This window comes from Rhinocladiella mackenziei (genome assembly GCF_000835555.1).
Source record: "Rhinocladiella mackenziei CBS 650.93 unplaced genomic scaffold supercont1.1, whole genome shotgun sequence".
In the NCBI taxonomy this organism is placed as follows: domain Eukaryota; kingdom Fungi; phylum Ascomycota; class Eurotiomycetes; order Chaetothyriales; family Herpotrichiellaceae; genus Rhinocladiella; species Rhinocladiella mackenziei.
In genome coordinates, this window is record NW_013550604.1 from 215680 (window position 1) to 235990 (window position 20311).

The 20311-nt window shown below is 51.5% G+C and overlaps 8 protein-coding genes across 8 annotated transcripts; 4 read left to right on the forward strand and 4 right to left on the reverse strand.

Annotated features, from left to right (window-relative positions):
• Window positions 1-619: 619 nt before the first annotated feature.
• Z518_00080 (uncharacterized protein) lies at window positions 620-2054 on the forward strand (the record flags this gene model as incomplete). The annotated part of the gene is made up of 3 exons (XM_013420684.1): window positions 620-1010; window positions 1084-1156; window positions 1199-2054. The coding sequence occupies 3 exons, from the start codon at window positions 620-622 to the stop codon at window positions 2052-2054; spliced, it is 1320 nt and encodes a 439-aa protein (XP_013276138.1).
• Window positions 2055-3023: 969 nt separating this feature from the next.
• On the reverse strand, window positions 3024-3641 carry Z518_00081 (uncharacterized protein; the record flags this gene model as incomplete). Its single annotated transcript, XM_013420685.1, has 2 exons — window positions 3024-3527; window positions 3582-3641. The coding sequence occupies 2 exons, from the start codon at window positions 3639-3641 to the stop codon at window positions 3024-3026; spliced, it is 564 nt and encodes a 187-aa protein (XP_013276139.1).
• A 1330-nt stretch (window positions 3642-4971) lies between these two features.
• On the forward strand, window positions 4972-6016 carry Z518_00082 (uncharacterized protein; the record flags this gene model as incomplete). The annotated part of the gene is made up of 2 exons (XM_013420686.1): window positions 4972-5285; window positions 5371-6016. The coding sequence occupies 2 exons, from the start codon at window positions 4972-4974 to the stop codon at window positions 6014-6016; spliced, it is 960 nt and encodes a 319-aa protein (XP_013276140.1).
• Window positions 6017-6714: 698 nt separating this feature from the next.
• Z518_00083 (uncharacterized protein) lies at window positions 6715-10167 on the reverse strand (the record flags this gene model as incomplete). The annotated part of the gene is made up of 1 exon (XM_013420687.1): window positions 6715-10167. The coding sequence occupies one exon, from the start codon at window positions 10165-10167 to the stop codon at window positions 6715-6717; it is 3453 nt and encodes a 1150-aa protein (XP_013276141.1).
• A 742-nt stretch (window positions 10168-10909) lies between these two features.
• Z518_00084 (uncharacterized protein) lies at window positions 10910-11476 on the reverse strand (the record flags this gene model as incomplete). Its single annotated transcript, XM_013420688.1, has 1 exon — window positions 10910-11476. The coding sequence occupies one exon, from the start codon at window positions 11474-11476 to the stop codon at window positions 10910-10912; it is 567 nt and encodes a 188-aa protein (XP_013276142.1).
• A 374-nt stretch (window positions 11477-11850) lies between these two features.
• On the forward strand, window positions 11851-14456 carry Z518_00085 (uncharacterized protein; the record flags this gene model as incomplete). Its single annotated transcript, XM_013420689.1, has 2 exons — window positions 11851-12045; window positions 12360-14456. 2 exons carry the CDS (start codon window positions 11851-11853, stop codon window positions 14454-14456), a joined length of 2292 nt encoding a protein of 763 aa, XP_013276143.1.
• Window positions 14457-16818: 2362 nt separating this feature from the next.
• On the reverse strand, window positions 16819-17984 carry Z518_00086 (uncharacterized protein; the record flags this gene model as incomplete). Its single annotated transcript, XM_013420690.1, has 2 exons — window positions 16819-17918; window positions 17969-17984. The coding sequence occupies 2 exons, from the start codon at window positions 17982-17984 to the stop codon at window positions 16819-16821; spliced, it is 1116 nt and encodes a 371-aa protein (XP_013276144.1).
• A 612-nt stretch (window positions 17985-18596) lies between these two features.
• Window positions 18597-19386, forward strand: Z518_00087 (uncharacterized protein; the record flags this gene model as incomplete). Its single annotated transcript, XM_013420691.1, has 3 exons — window positions 18597-18714; window positions 18777-18824; window positions 19010-19386. 3 exons carry the CDS (start codon window positions 18597-18599, stop codon window positions 19384-19386), a joined length of 543 nt encoding a protein of 180 aa, XP_013276145.1.
• Between the last annotated feature and the right edge of the window lie 925 nt (window positions 19387-20311).

The window sequence follows — 20311 nt, forward strand, 5'->3', positions numbered from 1 at the left end:
CCCCCCCCCCCCCCCCCCCGGACACTGTCGTTGCCCCTGGCTGAGAGCTGCAACCTGCACTTCCCATTTCCATACCAACGACCGCGGGGTTACGAGATCGAAACAGGTATATGCTCCAATTCCAACCACACCCAGAACATCCGCTACGAACCCCTAAGTACTTTTGACCTGTGAAGCCGACGGAGCTTCCGAATTGCGCCTGGCTTTGAAGTTTTCCTTCCCGACTCAACAACGGCGTGGTTCCAGAGTGAATAATACAACCGTCCCGGCCGTATCGCATCGAGTACTGTGCCATCTTAATTGCCCACCCACCAACCCGGCTTCCATGGCACATGAATACCGTCTATGCAGAACCCGAACGGCCTCAAGCTATCTAGGCCCTACATAAAATGACGTCGCCGCCAGTCCGGAAAGCGTCTGCTGCTCGTCATCGACACAAAGTCCATTGTTCGGGGAGGTCAACCGTGTAGCAAAATGTGGCCTGGCCAGCCTTCAATGCACCTATCTCGCTGTAACCACGGAAGAAAGGTCCCAAAAAATCAAGAGCGAAAGTGATTTCGGAGACTCAGGTGACTCAACAACAGTCCGATCCTCCTCCAAAGACACCAAAAATGTGCCAATGAACCCACTACGTTCGATTTCAATAGTTCGCCGACATATCCTTCATGCAAGCGAAATCCTGTCCTCCTCTCCAATCGCGATCGAGAACTGTGTCGATTTCTACTTCACCAACACGTACACCACAGCATGGATCCTGAGCCGCCGGATTCTAACAGACTCCATCTCGTCTCACCTTGCGACTGACGCCGGATTGTACTGTTTCACGGTATCGCTGTGTGCCTTCGTCATGGTCCAGTCCGGTATGAACCTCCCAGGAGCTCCAGGAAGCTACTACGGAGGTGAACCTCCAGAAATCTGTTATGGCTACGGCAATATACTTCTTGACGTTGCCATTCGTGTTCGAAAGTCTATCAATTTATATCGACTCACCGACCTTAAGCTCCATCCTAGTATTATTCATCCTGTTCGGCTGCTATTTCATGCTGGAGAAACAGAATATATGCTGATTCCATTTGCGCAAAGCTGCCGCTCTGGTTCAAATCATGGATATGCGTGAAGAGGCATCCTACCCAGTCGAAGACCCCGTTGAAAGCATGTATAGAAGATGAACATACTGGCTATTACTGGTTACGGAAAGAGCTTATGCTATGGAACGGCATCGACCGCTAAGTCTACATCCGACGATAGAACTGTCCACGCCCCAAGAATCGCACGAAGAAGGCGTCATATCTGGATTTCTACATTTGGTCGACCTATTCCGGTGCGCTGATGAGGAATTCATGGCCCGTGGAATAAAGCGAAAAGCAAGTGCTTGTCCACTTTTTGATCGCAATTTCGACAAACAGCGGACAGATGCGTTACCGCCGGAACTCAAAACAACTGAAAGCCAAACAGCAGACATTCAAATCACGTTACATTGGCTCAAAACCATGGTCTGGCAACTATCTATCACGAATGGAGGCCTGTCCTCCAGTTCTTCCGACTCATCCGGGACGTTCAAGTATCCGATTGACGTGGCAAGAGACCTGATCAAAGACGTTGAAAAGTTATCACTAGATTCTGTGGAAGTTCATGGAATCGGCTTAGTTGAGAAACTATTCGACGTCGCTTGTACTCGGACGGATGTGATCTCATGCGTCGCTTTGGAGCCAGTTTCAAACCCAGACACCGAAACGCCGTCAGACGGTCTGAACGAGTTCCTGAACCTTAATTTCCCAGCCTCGCGGCGGCACATCTCGCTACCTTCCATTGCTGCTTGCCCAAGTTTCCGAAAGTCGACCAAGCATGCCGCCGCGGGTAACCATCTTCCCATACCAACGCCCCGGAAGGGCGCACCGTTTCCCACAGTAAAGGGAATGGGTGGTTTTGACGCCACAGGAATAGCTTTATCCACTTCGAATACCGGTCCACAAACATACGGCGGTCGGGGCTGGATGTTCGACATCTATGGTCCGAGGATCCCAGAGAGTGAGGTGAACATCGCACCGCCATAGTTAAGCACTTCGCCGCCAACCGGAATACACGGTGCTCCTGGCCACGGCGCCTCAATGCACAGCTGAGATGCAGCTCAAACCATTCAGAAGACTGAGATCGTGACCTTCAAGACGAAGTAGGATTGCAGGCAGTAAACAATTTCGGTCCCCCGCAGAATCCAGTTAGACGGCCAAGGGTAGCCTTCAGATGACCGGAAAAGAGTCCAAGGCCTGATTAACCGAAAGGCAAGAGACAAGAAGCATCAACGAGCGGCATCGGAGAATGCTATACGGTCAAGTATATCGTGGCCCCCTTCATCTTGGTTCGGTTCGGTCTCGCGAGTGTTTCGACTCGGGCCTTGATACGACATGAAATGAGAGGAGACGATACAGTATTCAGAGGGGAGGGAAGACCGAACCTGAACGAGTACCTCAATACTGAGGAACGAAAACCAAACTTTTCGTACGAAAGTATTCGTGTCATAAGCTTCTCATCATTGGGCATCATTCATCTGCAAATGTCTCATCTCTTTGATTTAATTTCATTTTTACTTGTTCATTTTTGTAATATCATCTGGCTCATTTAACCCTACTAATACTCATACTCCGAAGCCCAAAAGCCACAGCCAGAGCCAAAGCCAAAGCCAAGGAAAGGTGGAAGTCCACGATTCAAAAAAGAGTTGCGAGCCGATCGGGGAATGAGATGAGTTTCGTGATCGAGTCGAGAACAAAATTTGCCAGCGCTCCGTGGTGGAAGATGAGTTACTTAATGTTGGTATAGATAGGCACAGCGACTCTGTGGTGATAGCCGAAGCCGTCGCTGTCCGGTGTTGGTGTCGTTCGACGTCGTGATTTTGGATTTGCAAATTTCCATGCTCTTCTTTTTGTTGGCCACAACACGCTCCTCGAGGTCCCAGAGAAGACCCGACCACATGTCATCCATTTCTAAGCTGCGGAAGGGTTGCAGCTTGATGCCCCAAACTCGTCAATCTAGACGCCATCGCCCCAGATACCTACCACACCCATGGCAAAGCCTATACCGGCAATCCAACTCCTCACCCACTGTATCTTGCGCTCCCTCGTCATCTCCATCTCGACTTTCTCTCCATTAACCTGATCTTCGCTTCCATGTGGTTCGACTTCAATAAATCCACTCTCGGAACCACCAGGGCTCGAGACTCTGGCAGCAGCGCTTTTCCCTCTGCTGGATCGACCGCTCACACGGGGGAATCTTGAAAGTCCGTTATACCAGTACTCGACGCCCTGGCCACCAATGAACGAGACGAGAGCCGTCCAGAGCAGATACGGATGGCGACCGCGCGGGGAGGCGAGGGTGAAAGCTGTGATGAGCGAGAGCGAAGAAATTGATGCCAGCGTGAGGATCTGACGGGTAGATTGGGTCTGGATGATGGCTAGAGTGCGAGAAGCGAGGGAAGCTGAAGGGAGGAGAGCAAGAGATGGGAGAGTTATGCTCGTCAAGGTATAGGACGTTCCCTGGGAAGAATTAGACTGGAGAATTCTAGGGGGGCCGTCAGAACAGGGACGTACAGTCAGGAGACCGAGAGAAATGGTCCCGACAAATTTCGTGACACTTATCGGACAAGGCATTCTTGCGAATTATGAGGATCTCTGATACCTTGGAGGGTTTGTTTGGGGAGGTTGAAGAGCGGAGGAAGCTGGGTTGGAACTCGACGGAGATTCTTTGGTAATCCACAGATCTGTCTTCAGAGATGGTGGGGTTGGATATGATTTAGCGCAGTCCTATCGCTGTTCAAAGCTGCAGAAGGAGAGGGACAATGATTCATTCGAGTGTTGGAGAGAAAGGACGAGCGAGGGAGCATGAGAGAATGGAAAAGAAGAGGTGGTGGGCTTGCGATGCAGCTGCGATGCCTGGTCCTCCAATCCAACGCCTCCGATTACCGTACTGCACTGACAGCAAAGATCATTCACGATATGGCAGGGAATTCAGAATCTATTGATTCGAGAGCTTCTGGCAAGTTTCTGCTGTCGCGAGGAACACTGCAATGTCCTCTACGAAACCTTCCGATCCCCTTCGATTGATTTTGGCAGAGAAGCACCCTTAAACCTACGACAGCTCCTTGACCGGTCCTACCTAACACGAGACTCTCTGCCGTGCACCTCTCAACGAACAATCTAGGATTGCGGCAAGGTATTCGAGGGACCTTCTGATTCTGATTATCTGCAATCCTGTCTAGCTGCGATATTGGTTAACGGATGTGTGTCAACCCAAGCCAAGACCTCTTCCTGAAACGCCGTGTTCCACAATGTGAGCGATAATAAGAAGATCCAACGCCAGGTGGGAAAACGTGAGGTAAGGGATCGATTGCCATTTGAATGGTTGGATGAGAGCTCATCTCCAAATTCCACACCAGGACTGCCACGACCATGATAGTGCAAGTGTTCGCACGTGGAGTCGACAATTATGGAGCGGTGGAATAGTTGATCGTTGTTCGGCTACGGTGAGACTTGAAGGCCGTCCTGATTCTTTCGACCTAAGGGAGGTCGTCTAACAGAACCAATTCGCAGCGCGCCTGATAGCTGCCACGAAATATTTCATCCTACCTGCGTTGGCTCTTCATATGGTTAGTGGTATTTAAGATAGAGGGGAGATATTAGAATCCGGGTGTAGCGGCGGTGCGAAGTGGGTGATGCTTTTTATGAAAGCGTCAGCTCCTCGGTATTAATATTCCCCACGGGGCTTCTTCGGTTGCTACCAAAAATCGCAGGGAACTGAATTGAACCGCCTCGGTCGCCGTGCCATTTGTTTACGGCCGTTGCTTATGACTTGGACAAGTTCATATACTCCTTCCTCTTTTCCCCTTCAGTCGACCTCATACTGCTCTACTCCTAGTTCTGCCCTCTCTATCCGCTGCCTCTCATTCCAGGTCGCATATCGCACCTTGCTGTTAATCACGCCATGCCCCTGCCAAAGAGCGAATACCTCTCCTCCGTCTGGAAAGACAACCTCTTCGTGGGGAAGGTCGTCTTCTGCACCGGCGGGAATGGAACCATCTGCTCTGCACAGGTGCGCGCCTTAGTCCACCTGGGGGCTGACGCATGTATCGTCGGGCGTAATGTCGAGAAAACGGAGAGAATGGCAAAAGACATCGCGACTGCGCGGCCCGGGAGCAAGGTGATTGGTATTGGCGCCGTCGACGTCCGCAGCATCGAGAGTTTACAAAAGTCGATTGAGACCTGTGTAAAAGAACTGGGCGGGATTGATTTCTTAATGTGAGCCTCTCTTTTCCTGCACCACATCTTCGGTGTCGGCTTTGACACTCAATTCATACATACATGCTGACTTATTTCGCAACAGCGCCGGAGCAGCAGGAAACTTTCTTGCGCCGATGAGCCAGCTATCCCCGAACGCCTTCAAGTCCGTAATGGACATCGACATCCTCGGCTCATACAACGTGACGAAACTCGCGCTACCGTACCTCGTTGAATCCGCGAAGAAACACAACTCTACATCCTCCTTGCCTAAATCCTCATCCTCTGGCCCCGGCGGCCGCATTATCTACGTCTCCGCGACGATCCACTACACCGGCCTCCCCCTACAAACACATGTGTCCGTCGCCAAAGCCGGCGTCGACGCCCTCTCCGCCAACGTCGCTATCGAATACGGCCCTTTGGGCGTGACATCGAACATTATCGCGCCCGGCCCGATTGCCGGGACCGAGGGCATGGACCGGTTGTCGAAGAAGCATAAGGCCGGCGAGGGCCCGAGCAAGCGTATCCCCCTCGGCCGGTGGGGCTTTATCAAGGAGATTGCGGATGCCACGGTGTTCTTGTTCTCTGATGCCGGAAACTATGTTACCGGCGACAACCTAGTCGTTGACGGCGGAGCCTGGCGGACCGGCGGTGTCGCCCCCGGCAGCGACTTTGAGTATCCAGACTTTTTGCTCTCGGGCAAAGAGGTAACGGGTGTGAGTGGAAGCAAGAAGAGATCGGCCAAACTATAAGGTATTGGAGTGAGAACATCCATAATGGACAAAAAAGGAGAGAGAGAGAGAGAGATCAGCCCAATTTGCAGCAGGAACAAAACTGAGCGGCATAGTCGGAAACCTACCCAACTCCCCCGAGACAGCTACCTGCAGCCCAGGGTACAAGCGAAGTTTATGCCCTCATCGAGCATTGCATAACAGGCGCATGGTGCGAAGGCGATTCACGGAGCGCGAAGGAGTGGCATGTTGTCATATATAGTGTCCTCTATGAGCACCGAAGTAGGCTTCAATTGATTGTGGCGTGAGATATTTGCACTCGGGTCTAGCGTTGGACCAAGTATCGAGAGCGCATCCGACGTCTCTAGGAGGTATGGCCATGTAGTATAACGATCCGGTATGGACATACAACCTGTACCTCTTTCATGCATTTACTTCATACTTCACACCTTTCACTTTTGTGCTTCGTAGTCTTGTCCACAAAATAATCGATGCAGAATACCTCAATCCACTGCATGCACCAAATAGCCGTCCCCATACCACTCCAATTCAATCATCGCACATAACGATACCCCTTTTTATTCTGGTTCACCCCTTCCTTATCCTACGCCCATTCCACTCTTTCATCAATATTCCCCCGATTCACCATGATCTGGATTGATTGTCTAGGACAGACGATTACGATCTTCGGCCATGGTCCGTCTAACTGCGCCCCGTTCCTAACTATTCTGCCAGTTATCGATGCTAGCCGCATCGGCGACGACCCATTGAGGCTGTGAGACGGGTGTCTGTGGTGCTCCAGACCCGGTGCCTGATGCTGACGGTCCGGATGCTCCTTGTCCGGCGTTGTCGATACCGATCTGGCTGGCGCCATTGATAACGGGATACGCCCCGGCGCCGTTAATGCCGAGTGCCTCCTCGCCGAACACGACATCCTCGGAGCCGTCCGCAAGTCGCAGGCCGGCCAGGCCCCAGCCGATCGCGTCGAGCTCTCGTTTGAAGAAGTCGCGCTCGTCATCGTCGATTTCTTGGCCTCCTTCGTCGTCATCATCCTCCCCGTCGTCCAGACTGGATTCAGGGACATCAATATCAATCGCGTCGACTTCTCTATCGTCTGGGACACCGGCCGTTGCGGCTGTGGAAAGGGCCTCCGCCACCTTGGATACGTTGGCCTTTGGTTTTCCCTTGGATTTTGCACCTCCCTTCCCCCTTTTCATGACACCAGGATACATTCGCTTCTGCCACCAAAATGTCAGACCTCTGAGTGCCCACTCCAAGGGGACGGCCTCATCAACCTCTCCTTCGACATTTGCATCGTGCATACCCGCAAGCCACTCATCACGCAGTTCAGGCCTGCAGTGGAGATAAATTGCCGTAATGACCCGCATGTTGCTCTGTCGCCATTTGCGGCCACAGTATGGAACTTGGGACTTGAACAGTTTCAGCACGTACAACCGGAGCGTCGCGTCGGGAACCCGCAGTACTCGTCGCAGGATCTGGGATGATTTGAATTGTACGAGAAACAAGATCCGGTGAGATTTGCCCCGCGTGAGCTTTTGCAAGATCCGGAGAAGGTGGATCGATGTTTGGAACTGACGGAATGAGTAAGTCATGATCGGTGTCGAGGGCAGAGGGCCCAATGGGTTGCCCAGTTCGTCGACTGAAGGATGAGCTTGTGCCTCGGGGCTTTGTGGTGTTTGTTGCTGCGCCGTTGCTTGGTCAGACGTCGATGGGCCATCCGATTTGGACGTTGGTGACCTTCGATGCCGAGAGATGGGTGGCGGTACCGCTTCATCCACACTTGATGTTTCTGATCTTTCGTCGGGACTGGTTGGGGACAATGGCGGATGATCCGAGTGAATGTGACAATAGTGCCACACACTCAAGTCGTCGCGATCATACTTGAAAGCGACCAGATCCTCGAGGTTCTGGTGAGCAAAGTATTTCAGCGTCAATTGGACGTAATTCGAATCCAGCAGGAGTTGTGTCATGTATTCGAATTGCAAAATATGAGAAATCTTGAACCATTTCAGCAACAAGAAAATTGCGCCAGACACCGCCTTCTGGCTGATTTCCCTGGAGCGGACATTATCCAAGTCTTCGAGCGTCATATCGGCTGGCCGGGGCGGGGGAGGGGGGATAGGCAGGGTTTGATTTTGAGCAATGTTCGGATTGGACTTGGTGCGGTTGAGGCCTCCCGGCTGGGTCGAGTCTTGAAGACCTCCATTGCGCACGGCAATGTCTTGAACGTTGGTGAGCATGACTTTCATCATCACAATGACAAGCGATTGCAAATCCGGGAGAGCATGGTGGAAGAAGTCGTCCACAGCACACATGCGAGAGCGGAGATCGGGATCTTCGATGCTGTCGATGTCATTTTCGTCGCCGTTGTGGTCTCGGTTGCGGTCTTCCTCGGATTCGCTGTTGACGTCTGCCTGCCAGCCTCTTTCATATTTCATGAACAAGTCTCGCTCTCTCCACAGCTGACGCATAGCCCTCGTCATTCTCATTCGACTGGCAAAGAGTTCCCCTGCTTCCATGATCGAGCGGGGAATGTCACTTCCTTCCCATTTCTTTCCCACCATCAAGTCTTGGATCTCTGTCGAGCCCTTGCCACCTATGGTGTTGCTCGAGGTATCCAGTGGCGGATAAAGGAATGGGAAATTCTGGTTGGTTTGATAGTTTTGCTTTTTGCCCGCTTTTCCACCCGGTCCGATCGGTGACGGCGGAGGAGATGGAGCCGGAGTGGCAATATGAACGGGTTGGTGAAGAATAGAACCTCGAGGGGATGCCCCAGTCCAACCTTGTCCACCCGCTCCAGGAGGTGCATCGGGTCGAGAAGAATGGTGTGGTAGTGGGGGGAGCATGGTCTTTTGTTCCATTTCCAAAGGTACCAAAGGTAAAGGTGGGTTGTACGCAGGGTATTTCGACGTGATTTCTTGTCGGAAAAGGTGGTAATCCAAGGGAGAGGCCGTTAGAACTGGGTGAGCAGCTTCTGCTGAAAATGGGTCGACTCGCGGTTGTAAAATACTTTTGATCTTGTCCAAATGTTCCGTCACATTACCGAACAGCAGAAGGATCGACTTCCAGAATAATTGCAATGCGTGCATCAAGGGTATATTGTATGATTCGTCCCATCGTAGCCGTGAAATTGTACTGGCAAGAAAGACCAAAAAGCTGGGTTGCAGAGAAGAAATCGCCTGTCGTAAGTTTTGTCCCTCCTTAGTGTCGATTCGAACTCTGGCCGACTCGATCAAGACGTAAAAACATGAAAGACACAGACTGAGCTCTCGATACTCATTTTCCCCAAAGGCTCCCTCATTTTTCTCTTCATCTTCGACGTTTGGTGGCGGCGGTGGAGAGGAATCGGGGGCCTTTGTAGCTTGTATCAAGCACGAATAGAGCTGTGGTATTATGGAGCTCTGCACGAGAAGATCTGCTCCTTTGTGCATCCACTGGACTTGAATAACACGGCACCTATCATGTTCCGATTGAGGTGAATCATCGTCCGCGGCAGCCTCTTTCATTTCTAAACCCGAGGTAATGCTCCATGCTCCCATCAAAATGAAATAGACGCAACACAGGGCTTCAGCACGGGCAAGGTATTCGTCATCGCCCAAGACATGGACCAAGTCCGAGACAAATTTTTGACGATGATCTTCGCTCACGGCGATCCAAGTGGTTTCCTCCGATATCTGCTCCGTCTGGCAGAAAGATTTCCATTTTTGTTCGAAGGCTTCGAGAGACGAGAGGAGATAGTCACGGTCTTGGTCTAATTCCGTATAATGGAACCATTCATCAATCTCCGTTTCGAAATCCTCGGCATCCTTGTACTGGAAAGCATAGGCTCTCTGCTCGGATTTGGGAAATTGTCCCACCAACTGCCTCAGTTGAGGTAAACTTAGTGAGTCGGCAGGATCTAGGTGAGTAGGAGGAGCCGGAGGTGGTTGTGATGGCGGAGGAGGCGGAGGCGCTGAGCCTTCACGTCGGAGCCCTGGACGCGGGGGGGCTCTGGGTCGGGTTCCTGGTGGAAAAGCATCCGAGGGACTCAGAGCACTCAGGGGCAATTCTCTACTGGGGGATAGGATGGAAGTTCCTGCATCGACCTCATCGGCTCTGACGAATAATTGTTGTGGTTGACCTCGATCATGATCGGGCGAGGGAGCGGCCATGAAGAGAACTGGCGACGAGGTTCAAGTTTTGACTGAACACGGGAGATTCGGGCCTCGGGGATAGTTATCGAACTATCCATCGGTTGGTCATCGCATTTGGCCACCGGTTGATTCCTCAAAGCTGATTGACAAGGGTCGGACGAAACATGGAAAGTAGATCCAGGTGAAGAAAGACGGAAAACTACGCGAAGGAGCCACCACGTTCGAATGCGGCCCTGCCAAGCTGCACCACCATTGGTCAGGCCAACACACCTCCATCTTGACTCCTTTATAGGGCTGAGTTATTTCGTTGGTGAGAATTCAATCTTGTATTTGATACGCCGCTTGATCGACGTTGTGCTCACTATCGTCTACAGGTGCCGTTCCATGTCGACTCAAGGCCGATGGCGGGCAAGGACGACATACTTTCTCGCTAGGAGCCATCATGACAGAAAACTCCACCGAGAGCCGAAACGTTTTGCTATTCAAGCCTCTAGTCCCTTTTGTCGTGACTCACGATTCCTCATAGTTTACAACCATGGATATGAGGCGAAGGTACTCTGGAATAGACGAGCCGTTCTTGGGATGCTTAGAGGATGCCTCTTTAAAATGTCCGCGTTTGGTGTGCGGATGTCCGATGCTCTGCCATCGCAGATGTCGGGACGTTGTCGATCAAGTTTTCGATGGTTGAAGAGCTCCATATCGATACGTATGCCTCCGTCCATGGCCTTCAACAAAATTCGGCTTGTGTCCCTCGTGAATTTCAACCCATTTCTTCGTCATTGTCATGGCCTTGGACCGCTCCAGATTTTCCGGCTTCGACATTGCCATCTGGTGTATCACGACCTACTCGTTCCACAAACTCTCTCGCTCGAGCTAAAAGCTCTCGTTTCATCCCATCTCCGACCTTGTCACTCACTCTGGCATTCAGCCAGCTAGGATCCAGCGGGCCGCCTCCAGCTGTGGTTATACCGCTGTCACCTCCCAACGCTCGGCCCTTTCTCGCATCCTTGTCATCACCAGGTCTTATCAGTTCCGCCTCTTCCAATGCGTAAACTTGACGGCGCAGTCGAACTTCAATCGACGACAAGGTAGAGAAATATGCCTCGGCAGCCGCTGTGAAGGCCGCGCGAGCAGACTCGGAGTTTTTTAGAGCCTTTTCTTGCGATACAGAGGCAGGAGAATTGGACAAAATGCCGAGGGCGTCAGATGCCGCCGAGAGAAGTGTGGAAATAGATCGATCAATCTCGTTCAACTCGGCAATGCGGCTAGCGGGAGTGAAGGATGAAGGCTGGTTTTTTGATTGAGATGGCCCACGATCAGCCTCCATGATTTAGATCAGGCAATGAGTGAGCAGAGAGCCACACTTGAATGCTGTTCATTTTACATGATATTCACCAAGGATGGTTGAGATGATGGTCAATCACAGCGTCGAAAAAAGAATGTCCCCGTTTCTTTCACATGTATTCTTTGTAGTAGGTTTTCCGGCCAATCACCCAAATGCGGTTAGCGTGATATCAGGGCTTGGCGAAATGTTTAGCGAGAAACTTGTCTTTTCCTTCCATGCTACAGTCGTGTCTCTCTTTTCATCATCATCATCATCCTGTTACTATCCTGATCTCTTGATGAGGCTACCGTGACCTCTCGTTTCCACCTTGTTTCTAAACTCCTGCGTCCTTTCAATCACATGAGCACGATATAATCATGTCTGGGCACGGCGCGCCCAGTCCAGCGCCTCGCAGCGCAAGCACGGGACCCAATGGCCCCTTAACAACTCAAGCTGCTGCTCCCCTGGTCAATGGTGTAGCTGGCGGGTCTGTTTCTGGTCCGTCTGGATCAGCATCGACTGCTTCCGGTGGTAGTGGCGGTGGCATGTCCCAGCAGAATCTGAATCAAATTGTGAGCAATTACCTGCTTCAAACCCCAAAATCGTTTGCTTGCGTATAGACGATGGTCAGAGCACCAAGAGGGGGACACTACTTCGCAAATATTACTGTTTGATCAACGCACTGGGACCAAGATGGGTTGTCAGCGTCGCCATGTTGTTGGACCGTTTCAAATAACTTGCGACCCACCCACCACCCCCTTCTGGCTCTCTGGTGTTTGATCCTTGCGTCCTACCGATCCATACGGTTCAAGCCAGGATCCCGATTTTATCTCATGTGTCATGACTCTTGCGCCGATCAATCTTCTTGAGCTGACTGTTTCATTAGGTGATCGACTATCTCGCAAAGAAAGGCTATCACCGAACGGAAGCCACCCTGCGCGCCGAGTCCTCAAATCAAGAGATTCCCAAAGATGGAGACCTCAAAACGACCCTTTCAGGACCCCCGCGTTATTTCGAGATGTTTACGCGGCTGAGTGCGTGGACTGATGACGCCCTGGACATCTACAAACCTGAAGTAAAACGACTACTGTGGCCGATCTTTGTCTACTCCTACCTCGACTTGGTCAAACAATTCTATCCCAAAGAAGCAGCGCGTCTGTTCCAGAAATTCTCAGAGGATTTCAAGAAGGAACATGAGTATGACTTGAGGGCACTGGAGCACATCGCGTTGCCCGAACATGGAGAAGACAAGGTGGCCAAACTCTACCGGGACAATAAGTATCGCTTGTCGCTGAGTAGCGCCGCATTCAACTACTTCATGCAGTTCCTCGAGAGCCTTCCTCAAGCTGGATTCAAGTTATTCATTTCTATTGTCGAGCAGAACCTGGACCTGCGCCAAGTCGAGCGTGCAGCAGACGATCGCTTCAGTTTCGCCGCCGTCATCCAGCGGGGTATCGGTGGACAGGACATGCCAGCCGAAGATGAGGGGATCCCCGGTCACCGTCCTGGAAATGCCGTCTCCTCGACCGATCCGAACGTCGGCAACACCCTTGCCACTCTCAAACTTGGCAAACTTCCCATGGAGAAAGATCTCGAAGAAGATGTCCGTGCAGAACTTATGGACCTCGACGGCGCTGTCCCGCCTCAACCAGGTCAGCCGAGCCTGGTCCAGACTCACGAACTCGTCAATATCAAGCAAGAGGATGAAGACGAAGGCCCCAATCGAACCGACGTCCCCTTCCCCCCGTCGACTGCTCGCGACGTGGCAATGGAAGTTCAGAAAATTCGCGAGAACCGCGATAGACTGAGGATTGAATCGCGCACCGGGGGGATTGGTGTCGGAATTAGCGTCGTCATGTACACTTTCCACAATACCCACGACAGTATGATTTGTATCGATTTCTCAGGTGATCAGAGACTGGTGGCTGCCGGTTTTGAAGAGTCCTACATCCGTATATGGACCCTGGATGGTTCCGCCCTGGGCCCAAATCTTCAAGAAAACTCGAAACGTCTCATCGGTCACTCTGGCCCAGTCTACGATGTCTCTTTTAATCCCGCAAGCTATAAGCCCAGCCCAGAGTCTCCCAATACGGACTCAAAGTGGCTCCTTTCTTGCAGCGCCGATGGTTCTATCCGTCTCTGGAACCTCGAACCTGATGTCTGCCAATGCGTCGTTGTGTACAAGGGACACGTCGGCCCCGTTTGGTCTGTCTCCTGGGGCCCATTCGGTCACTACTTTGTCAGCGCCGGCCACGACAGAACTGGCCGAGTCTGGATGACTGACAAGATCCGTCAAGTCCGTCTCCTGGCGGGACACGACGACGATGTAAATGTTGCCACCTTCCATCCTAACTCCAACTATGTTTTCACCGCATCTAGCGACAAGACTGTTCGCATGTGGTCCATCAACAACGGGAACGCCGTTCGCATGTTCACCGGACACACTGCTATGATCACCGCGTTGGCATGTAGTCGCAATGGCAAGATCCTCGCCTCAGCAGATGAAACCGGTGTTATTCTCCTCTGGGATCTCGGGCCAGGAAGATTGTTGAAGAAGATGCGCGGCCATGGAAAAGGAGGTATCTGGTCATTGAGCTGGAGTGTTGAGTCCACCGTCCTTGTCTCCTGTGGCCAAGATTGCACCGTGCGCTCGTGGGATGTCACAGGCCCGGCCAAAGAGGCGGCCGCACCAGCCCACAAACCGGACGGCACTAGCGGGACCACCTCGGCCAAATCAGATAGCGCTCATCCTAACGGAACGAATGCGCCTGCGTCCAACATCAACCTCACTTCTGGTACTGCAACCGGAGCGGCTGGCGTCGCGGGTGCAAGCGTCCATAAGAAGCGTGGCAAAGACGCCGTCGTTACCAGCGACCAGATCAGCGCGTTCCTCACCAAGCAGAGCCCCGTCTATCTGGTTAGATTCACCAACATGAACCTTGTCCTTGCTGCAGGTGCATATCTGCCAGAGCAGGCCAAGTGAAAGCGGTCCAAGTCAAGTGATGCGGATTTGAATCAAGACACTTCAACTGAATCCTCATGGGGTGGCGTGATCAGAGCAGAAGAGATGATGAATGAGCTGGACCGCACGGGGGATGAGCATCTCGCACGCACAACTCAGCAGAACTGAATCAGCCGGTTTAACTAAGGTCAGCTACTGGATCTCACACTTACCATGTGTGTCGTCACTAGCGAGCGACGGGAATATCTGGAGTGAAATGGTCATTAAAGCCTAGGGGATTCCAGAAACAACCGGTATCAGAGCTAGACCAAGATCCGATATCGAAAGTGGAATGTGCACTTTGCACGGTAAGGCCATGGGGCTACTTGTCGCTGCGGCAGAAGGACGATGAAACGAAATAATATGACATGACAAGATATGGGATGAGCTGAGTGGGGCTGAGATAACATCTGGAAGATCCATCACGGCGAAATGGAGATGGAGATGGAGATGGCATGGGATGAGTTCATTCAGCTTGCATGACACGACCGGACCAGTCTGGGCTAAAACGGGGATCGAGTTCAGTTCCCATATTCCTGCCCCCGTCGACTGGCTCCATGTGTACCATAACTCAGCAAAAGAGGAGAGAGAGATTAAGTTTGGATGTTTCGATCGCAGAGAGGAGGTCTGTGGATAAACCAAGGGAAAATCAAAGGACTCTATATCTTTGGCTTTTCTCCCTCCAATTCTCGTTGGTCCAGCGAGGTCAAATGAGATACCCTTGGTAGACCAGACAGGGCATCTCTTTCTGCTGCCTTGATCGTGAACAATGCCTGCCGATATATCAAACCCATGGAAGGTATTTGATGTTGTTTTGGCGATGATCATCCTGAATGATACGGTATCGATCTATCCACGGGGAGCGCTCTCCCATGTCGCTTGCAAATTATATGGCGTTTGTATGGTCAGAGACGGACTTAGTGTTGTATCCTCTAGACTGTCTTTCTGAATTAACTGAGTGACGAACCCCCTGTAATATCCTGTTGCTCCACGGAAGTGCCCCAAACATTACTCAAGCAGACATACCAGGACTTTGTGCTTGACCACGCGAGGCATCGCTCGCGCAAATCCATCAAGATTGGTTTCCGGGAAAGAGAGGGTCTGGGGAACATGGTAGAATTGACTGTAGAGGTCTCTGCGCTGAAGTCCAAGAATTTGCATACAGTGGTCCTACAGGGGTCACTCTTATTTTGCCCATGCCATACGTGGCTTCAATCTCGAATTCTCCAGCTGACACTTCCCAAGAAGAGCGTTGATGTTTGTGCATCTGTAGCAAAGGCCCTGTCGGTGGCGTGAAGAGCGGGAACAGTTCCCAGACGCAACCAGTATCACACCATCAGCCGATGGGATACAGGAGACTTTGATATCGCTGAACGTTTCGCTTTCTTGTCAAGTCCTGGCCGGGGGCCGTTAATGAGTCTAAGACCGACCGCTTGCTGTTGTGAGTTGGGAGCTACAACCCTGGGCGAGCTTATTCCAACTGCTGACATGCCTTTGAAATGCGAAGTCCAGTCTGGGAGAAGACGCGGTGAGCACCTTCTAAAGAAAAGCCCTCCGTAGTCGAAGTGCGTGTCGCATTTGCCATAAATCAATTAGGTAGCGGCCTTCCCGAAACATTGACATAACGACAACTAATCGGTAACAGTCAAATTTTATGCGAGTGGAAGATTTTCAGGTTTCAGGGGCTGGCGAAGGCTAGAGAGATTGGAGGGCTGGATTGGAGGCTGAGTTTGGGACAGCGCACAAGCGAGTTGCACAGCCTTGCCAAACCCTTCAGCTTGTCGGACACAGAACAGATCCAAAGACCGCGGACGAAAATGAAAATTCGTTTTTGGTGAAAGTAGTAATACAGTAATAGATACTGCATTGTTGAGTATAAAGTCGCGTCATCATCTAGATCGCGAAAATATTTAGAGCTCATCGCCCATAAATCGTAGCGCGTCCATCATTCAACTTCATCCCAGCTCCATTCTCAGAAAGTCTAGATGTATGACCACAGAAGAGTTTGTTTCTGGGCACTGTTCTCATCATTGTCTTTATGCTGGTAGGCGCATCTTCTGCCTGTGACATTTGCGAAGGAGTCATAAATTCGAAGCCTCAAGCAATGCAGCAGTGCACAGTGCGATGCACCGTTGTGTCGCTCTGGCCTCTTCACAAGAGGTTGACCTGGAATACGCCTGTTTGTTGAATGTGTGGAAGCGTGGACAGGAGTGGCTGCAACCAGCGAAGATAGCGTGGAAATGATCATGGCCGGCCAGATGCCCCGTTCACCGAACCCAAGAGAGCGGGAGACGAGCACCGGACAGAAGCCCAATCCTCGAACACACGGTCGTGACCAATCCTCCTATGTCCCAGTGGGTAGACCACGTGTCTGAAAAGCGGGCAATGTCCCTCTGATCCAAATCCTCAAATGGGTCAGTACTTGCGTAACGTCTCTCCAACGGCGTTTCACCCAGTCTTCCACTCTGCGGTCTTTATACCCCTTGAACCTCGCCCAGAGGATCAAGAGCATTACCAGGCCAGCATCCAATAATATCTGGCGGAAAATGGCCCACGCTAACCACTTCCCCCAGACGCAAATTCGGTAGAACACCCTCCTTCGCCGGGACGTCAGTGACGGAGAAAGCGACTGTGAGGACAGGAGATGGTTGGCGGACAACTGCTCGCGCAGTGCGGCAACCTCGGTTGATAGATGGCGTAGGTGGGACTCGATACGACTTCTCCATTCGGAATCGCTAGCCGGGTCCCCTGTTGCAGACAGAGGGCCGATCACAGCATCGGTGTCCGGATCCACCTCTTCACCTTCGACAATGTCATCGCTATCACGCTGAGATACAGGCGATAAGACTCTCAATCGATTCGGATCGGATGTCAGCCTGCTCAAGCCTCCATTTCCTCGTTCTGCTCCGGTGCTGGGGCCTGGCGGTACACTGCCCACCCTTTGGGTCTGTTTCAGCCCTGCCCGCTCAAGGCGTCGCGTAGGTGATTCAGCATCTTCATCTTCCGAGCTTCCACTCTGGCTTTTTATCTGATTCCACACAAATTCTAACTCGGAGACCAACTCCCGGGATTCCTGAGTTCCACTGGCATACTCTTTCATGGTCTCGATCAGCGTGCTGATATACCGTCTCTTGGCTTCCGTACGTGACATTCCAGCACAACTATGCCATGCATCCCACTTCTCTATTTCCGCTTCGGCTTCTCGTATTCGTAGGTCGCGCGACGCATAACGATGGACATTATTTGACTTTGAATTGTTGGGATCGGGTGAAACCGAGGGAAGGGTCGGCCTCGGCAGTATCGACTCTACGTCGCCTTCCATCGATTGTTTATAGAGGCCATAGAGACGTAAGCGGGCGGAGGGAGGTGGTCTGGAAGACCCGGTTCGTGGGAGTCGACGGACCGTGGCCAGAGCGTGCACGAACACGCGGTCTTTGATTTGACCTGTAAGACAAGGCTAGCGGGTCAGAGAACAGATTGAGATGCCAACATACCAACAGAATCAGACATGGCGCCTATTGCGCCTCAGGTTAGGATGGCCTGTCAGATAAATTGGACCTCCTCCGAGGTCGGATGAATGTCAGAGCGAAGTTGTCATAGACGGGCTCGTGCCGAAGGAAGCATGCGGAGAACCAGATCAACGAGTCGCGTGCGATGCTTGCACCGGGTGTAAACGGTTGAACAAACGGAGGATATCGAATGTCAAGGGTTAAAAGACATAGGATAGCTGGTGGAAATGAGGAGGAAAACCATATCAAGGGAGATTTATTGCGGATGATGTGCTGGATTGGAGTTTCATTTGAGGAATTTTATCGATCTGCCTGTCACCAGTGCAATTCAGATTGCCCTTTGGGGGAAGCAGCCTCGGCCTTGGCGGGTCACATGTTGTTGAGTCACTCCTGCGTTTTCACTTGAAGGCCAACCCTTTCTACTAACAGATCCAATCAACCGGACTACACAGTCCATCAGTACACAGTACTGCTGTTGTATCCTATGTGGCGATGAATCAAGAAGGCCATATTCGAAAGTCGACTTCTACGCCAACTACCAGCTTCGTTCACATTCCCCTCACTGCTCCTTCGACAGGAAAGAAATCAACAGACCAGATATCCAGCATTCTTCATGAGATCCGAAGGTGCAAGACAGGTCGCCGCCCGCAGCGATTCTCCTTCGGCGATGTTTGCTAGAGGTATCCGACACAGCGGATCTAGTGCGATCACATTCGAAGATTCTATTCTGAGTATGGCAGGCATGATCCCGACGCATCGTTTCGGCACTCAGATGCGCAGTATCCTGGTGTAGTACGGGCATTACCACACCTGGCGGATGACTACATTCTTGGATCAGACGGTAATATTCGCGTGGTGATTGGATTGAAGATCGAATACTCCCACAAGAAGGCTAGTTTATCCATGTGGAGACCCAGATGGCGGACAAATGAAGAGGGCACCGAGTTGGTCGCCGAACAAACGGTTGTTGATCAGGTGAGATCAAAGGGATGGCGTTTCGTTCCACAAATGCTAACCTTCTATCAGATTTTCGAAATGATGATGGCTCCTTTAATGACAACCCTGATGCAGGCCTTCGTCTGTTTCTTGAGGACTTCGCCAATGGGGCCTTGACCGAGAAATTCCATACACCGAAGGACAGCACTTTTATCTCCGCTGAAAGCTTTCACAGATACTTGAACGATGCCGAAGAGCGAGCATCATTTGTGAAGCAGAGAAGAGGCATGGTCGACCCCCGAATGGTCCCGTTGACAAAGCGACGTCGATCGAGCACTCCCCCAGAGGATCTAGACCAGACGCGTGAACAGGCATTCCAAGACGAGGAGGAAAGAGCAGCAAAACGCCATGAGCAAGACGACTTATCCTGCCGCGCTAGTTCTACATCGGAACCAGACAGCAGCTAGGGACGTCCATCATCATTTTATCTCCACAGAAGATGAGCGATAAGAATGTTAGCCTGCAGGACCTGTTGCCCGTCAGGACATGGTGACCTGCAGGGCATGTTGGCCTTCAAGACATGGTGTAACCTTCAGGGCTCCAATCCTTTCCTAGCCATAGCCATGGCCAAGGCCAAGACATGTTGTATTGTATACTGTACTCCATAGGGCCGGGCGTGGGAGTCGGATGCACCACATGTTCTGTGTGCTAATCACAAGGGAAGGATATGCATTGCAATGCGGTGTGCTGGAAATCAAGGTGTTTCGAACACAAGTTCCTGTGACGTCTTCAATGGTCAAAGGCCTCTCCCGACGATTTTCATTTCCAACCTCGACAAAGCCGTCACAGGTTGCCAAAGCTTGAAGGAGTCGCCGTAAGACTGCAAGAAGGGACCAATGGATTCTTAACATGATACATAGAGCTATGCAAGGGGGAAAGCTTGACTACTATCATCGACTTTCCGAATCAATAGGATGCAACGCATAACCGCGATGAGAGCTAAAAATCTCTATCGAGGGTTGACCTATATGGAAAGTTCGACCGAGGAAGTCGATTCTACGGATTGGACTACTCCCGTTCTTCCATTATCAATCTCTTGTACGTTTCGGCGTCTGCAAATCACACCCGCTTTTTCATCTCGGCTGGTGAACACCAATGAATGTACATTCAAGTCTACCACTTCGTCTGCTTCCTTACCATTTTGCTTCTCAGTAGCAACGGAACTGTAGGTGTTTATTCTTCACAGATCTTGATCGGTTCGGAGAATCAAACCTACGTGCTCGATGTCTTCGGGGCGCTTCGCATGATCTCACCGTGGCTATCGTTGCATCTCATTCTGATTGGGTAAAGTTTCTATGATTTGGTAGTAGTCAAGCCTTCCCCCTACCCCGT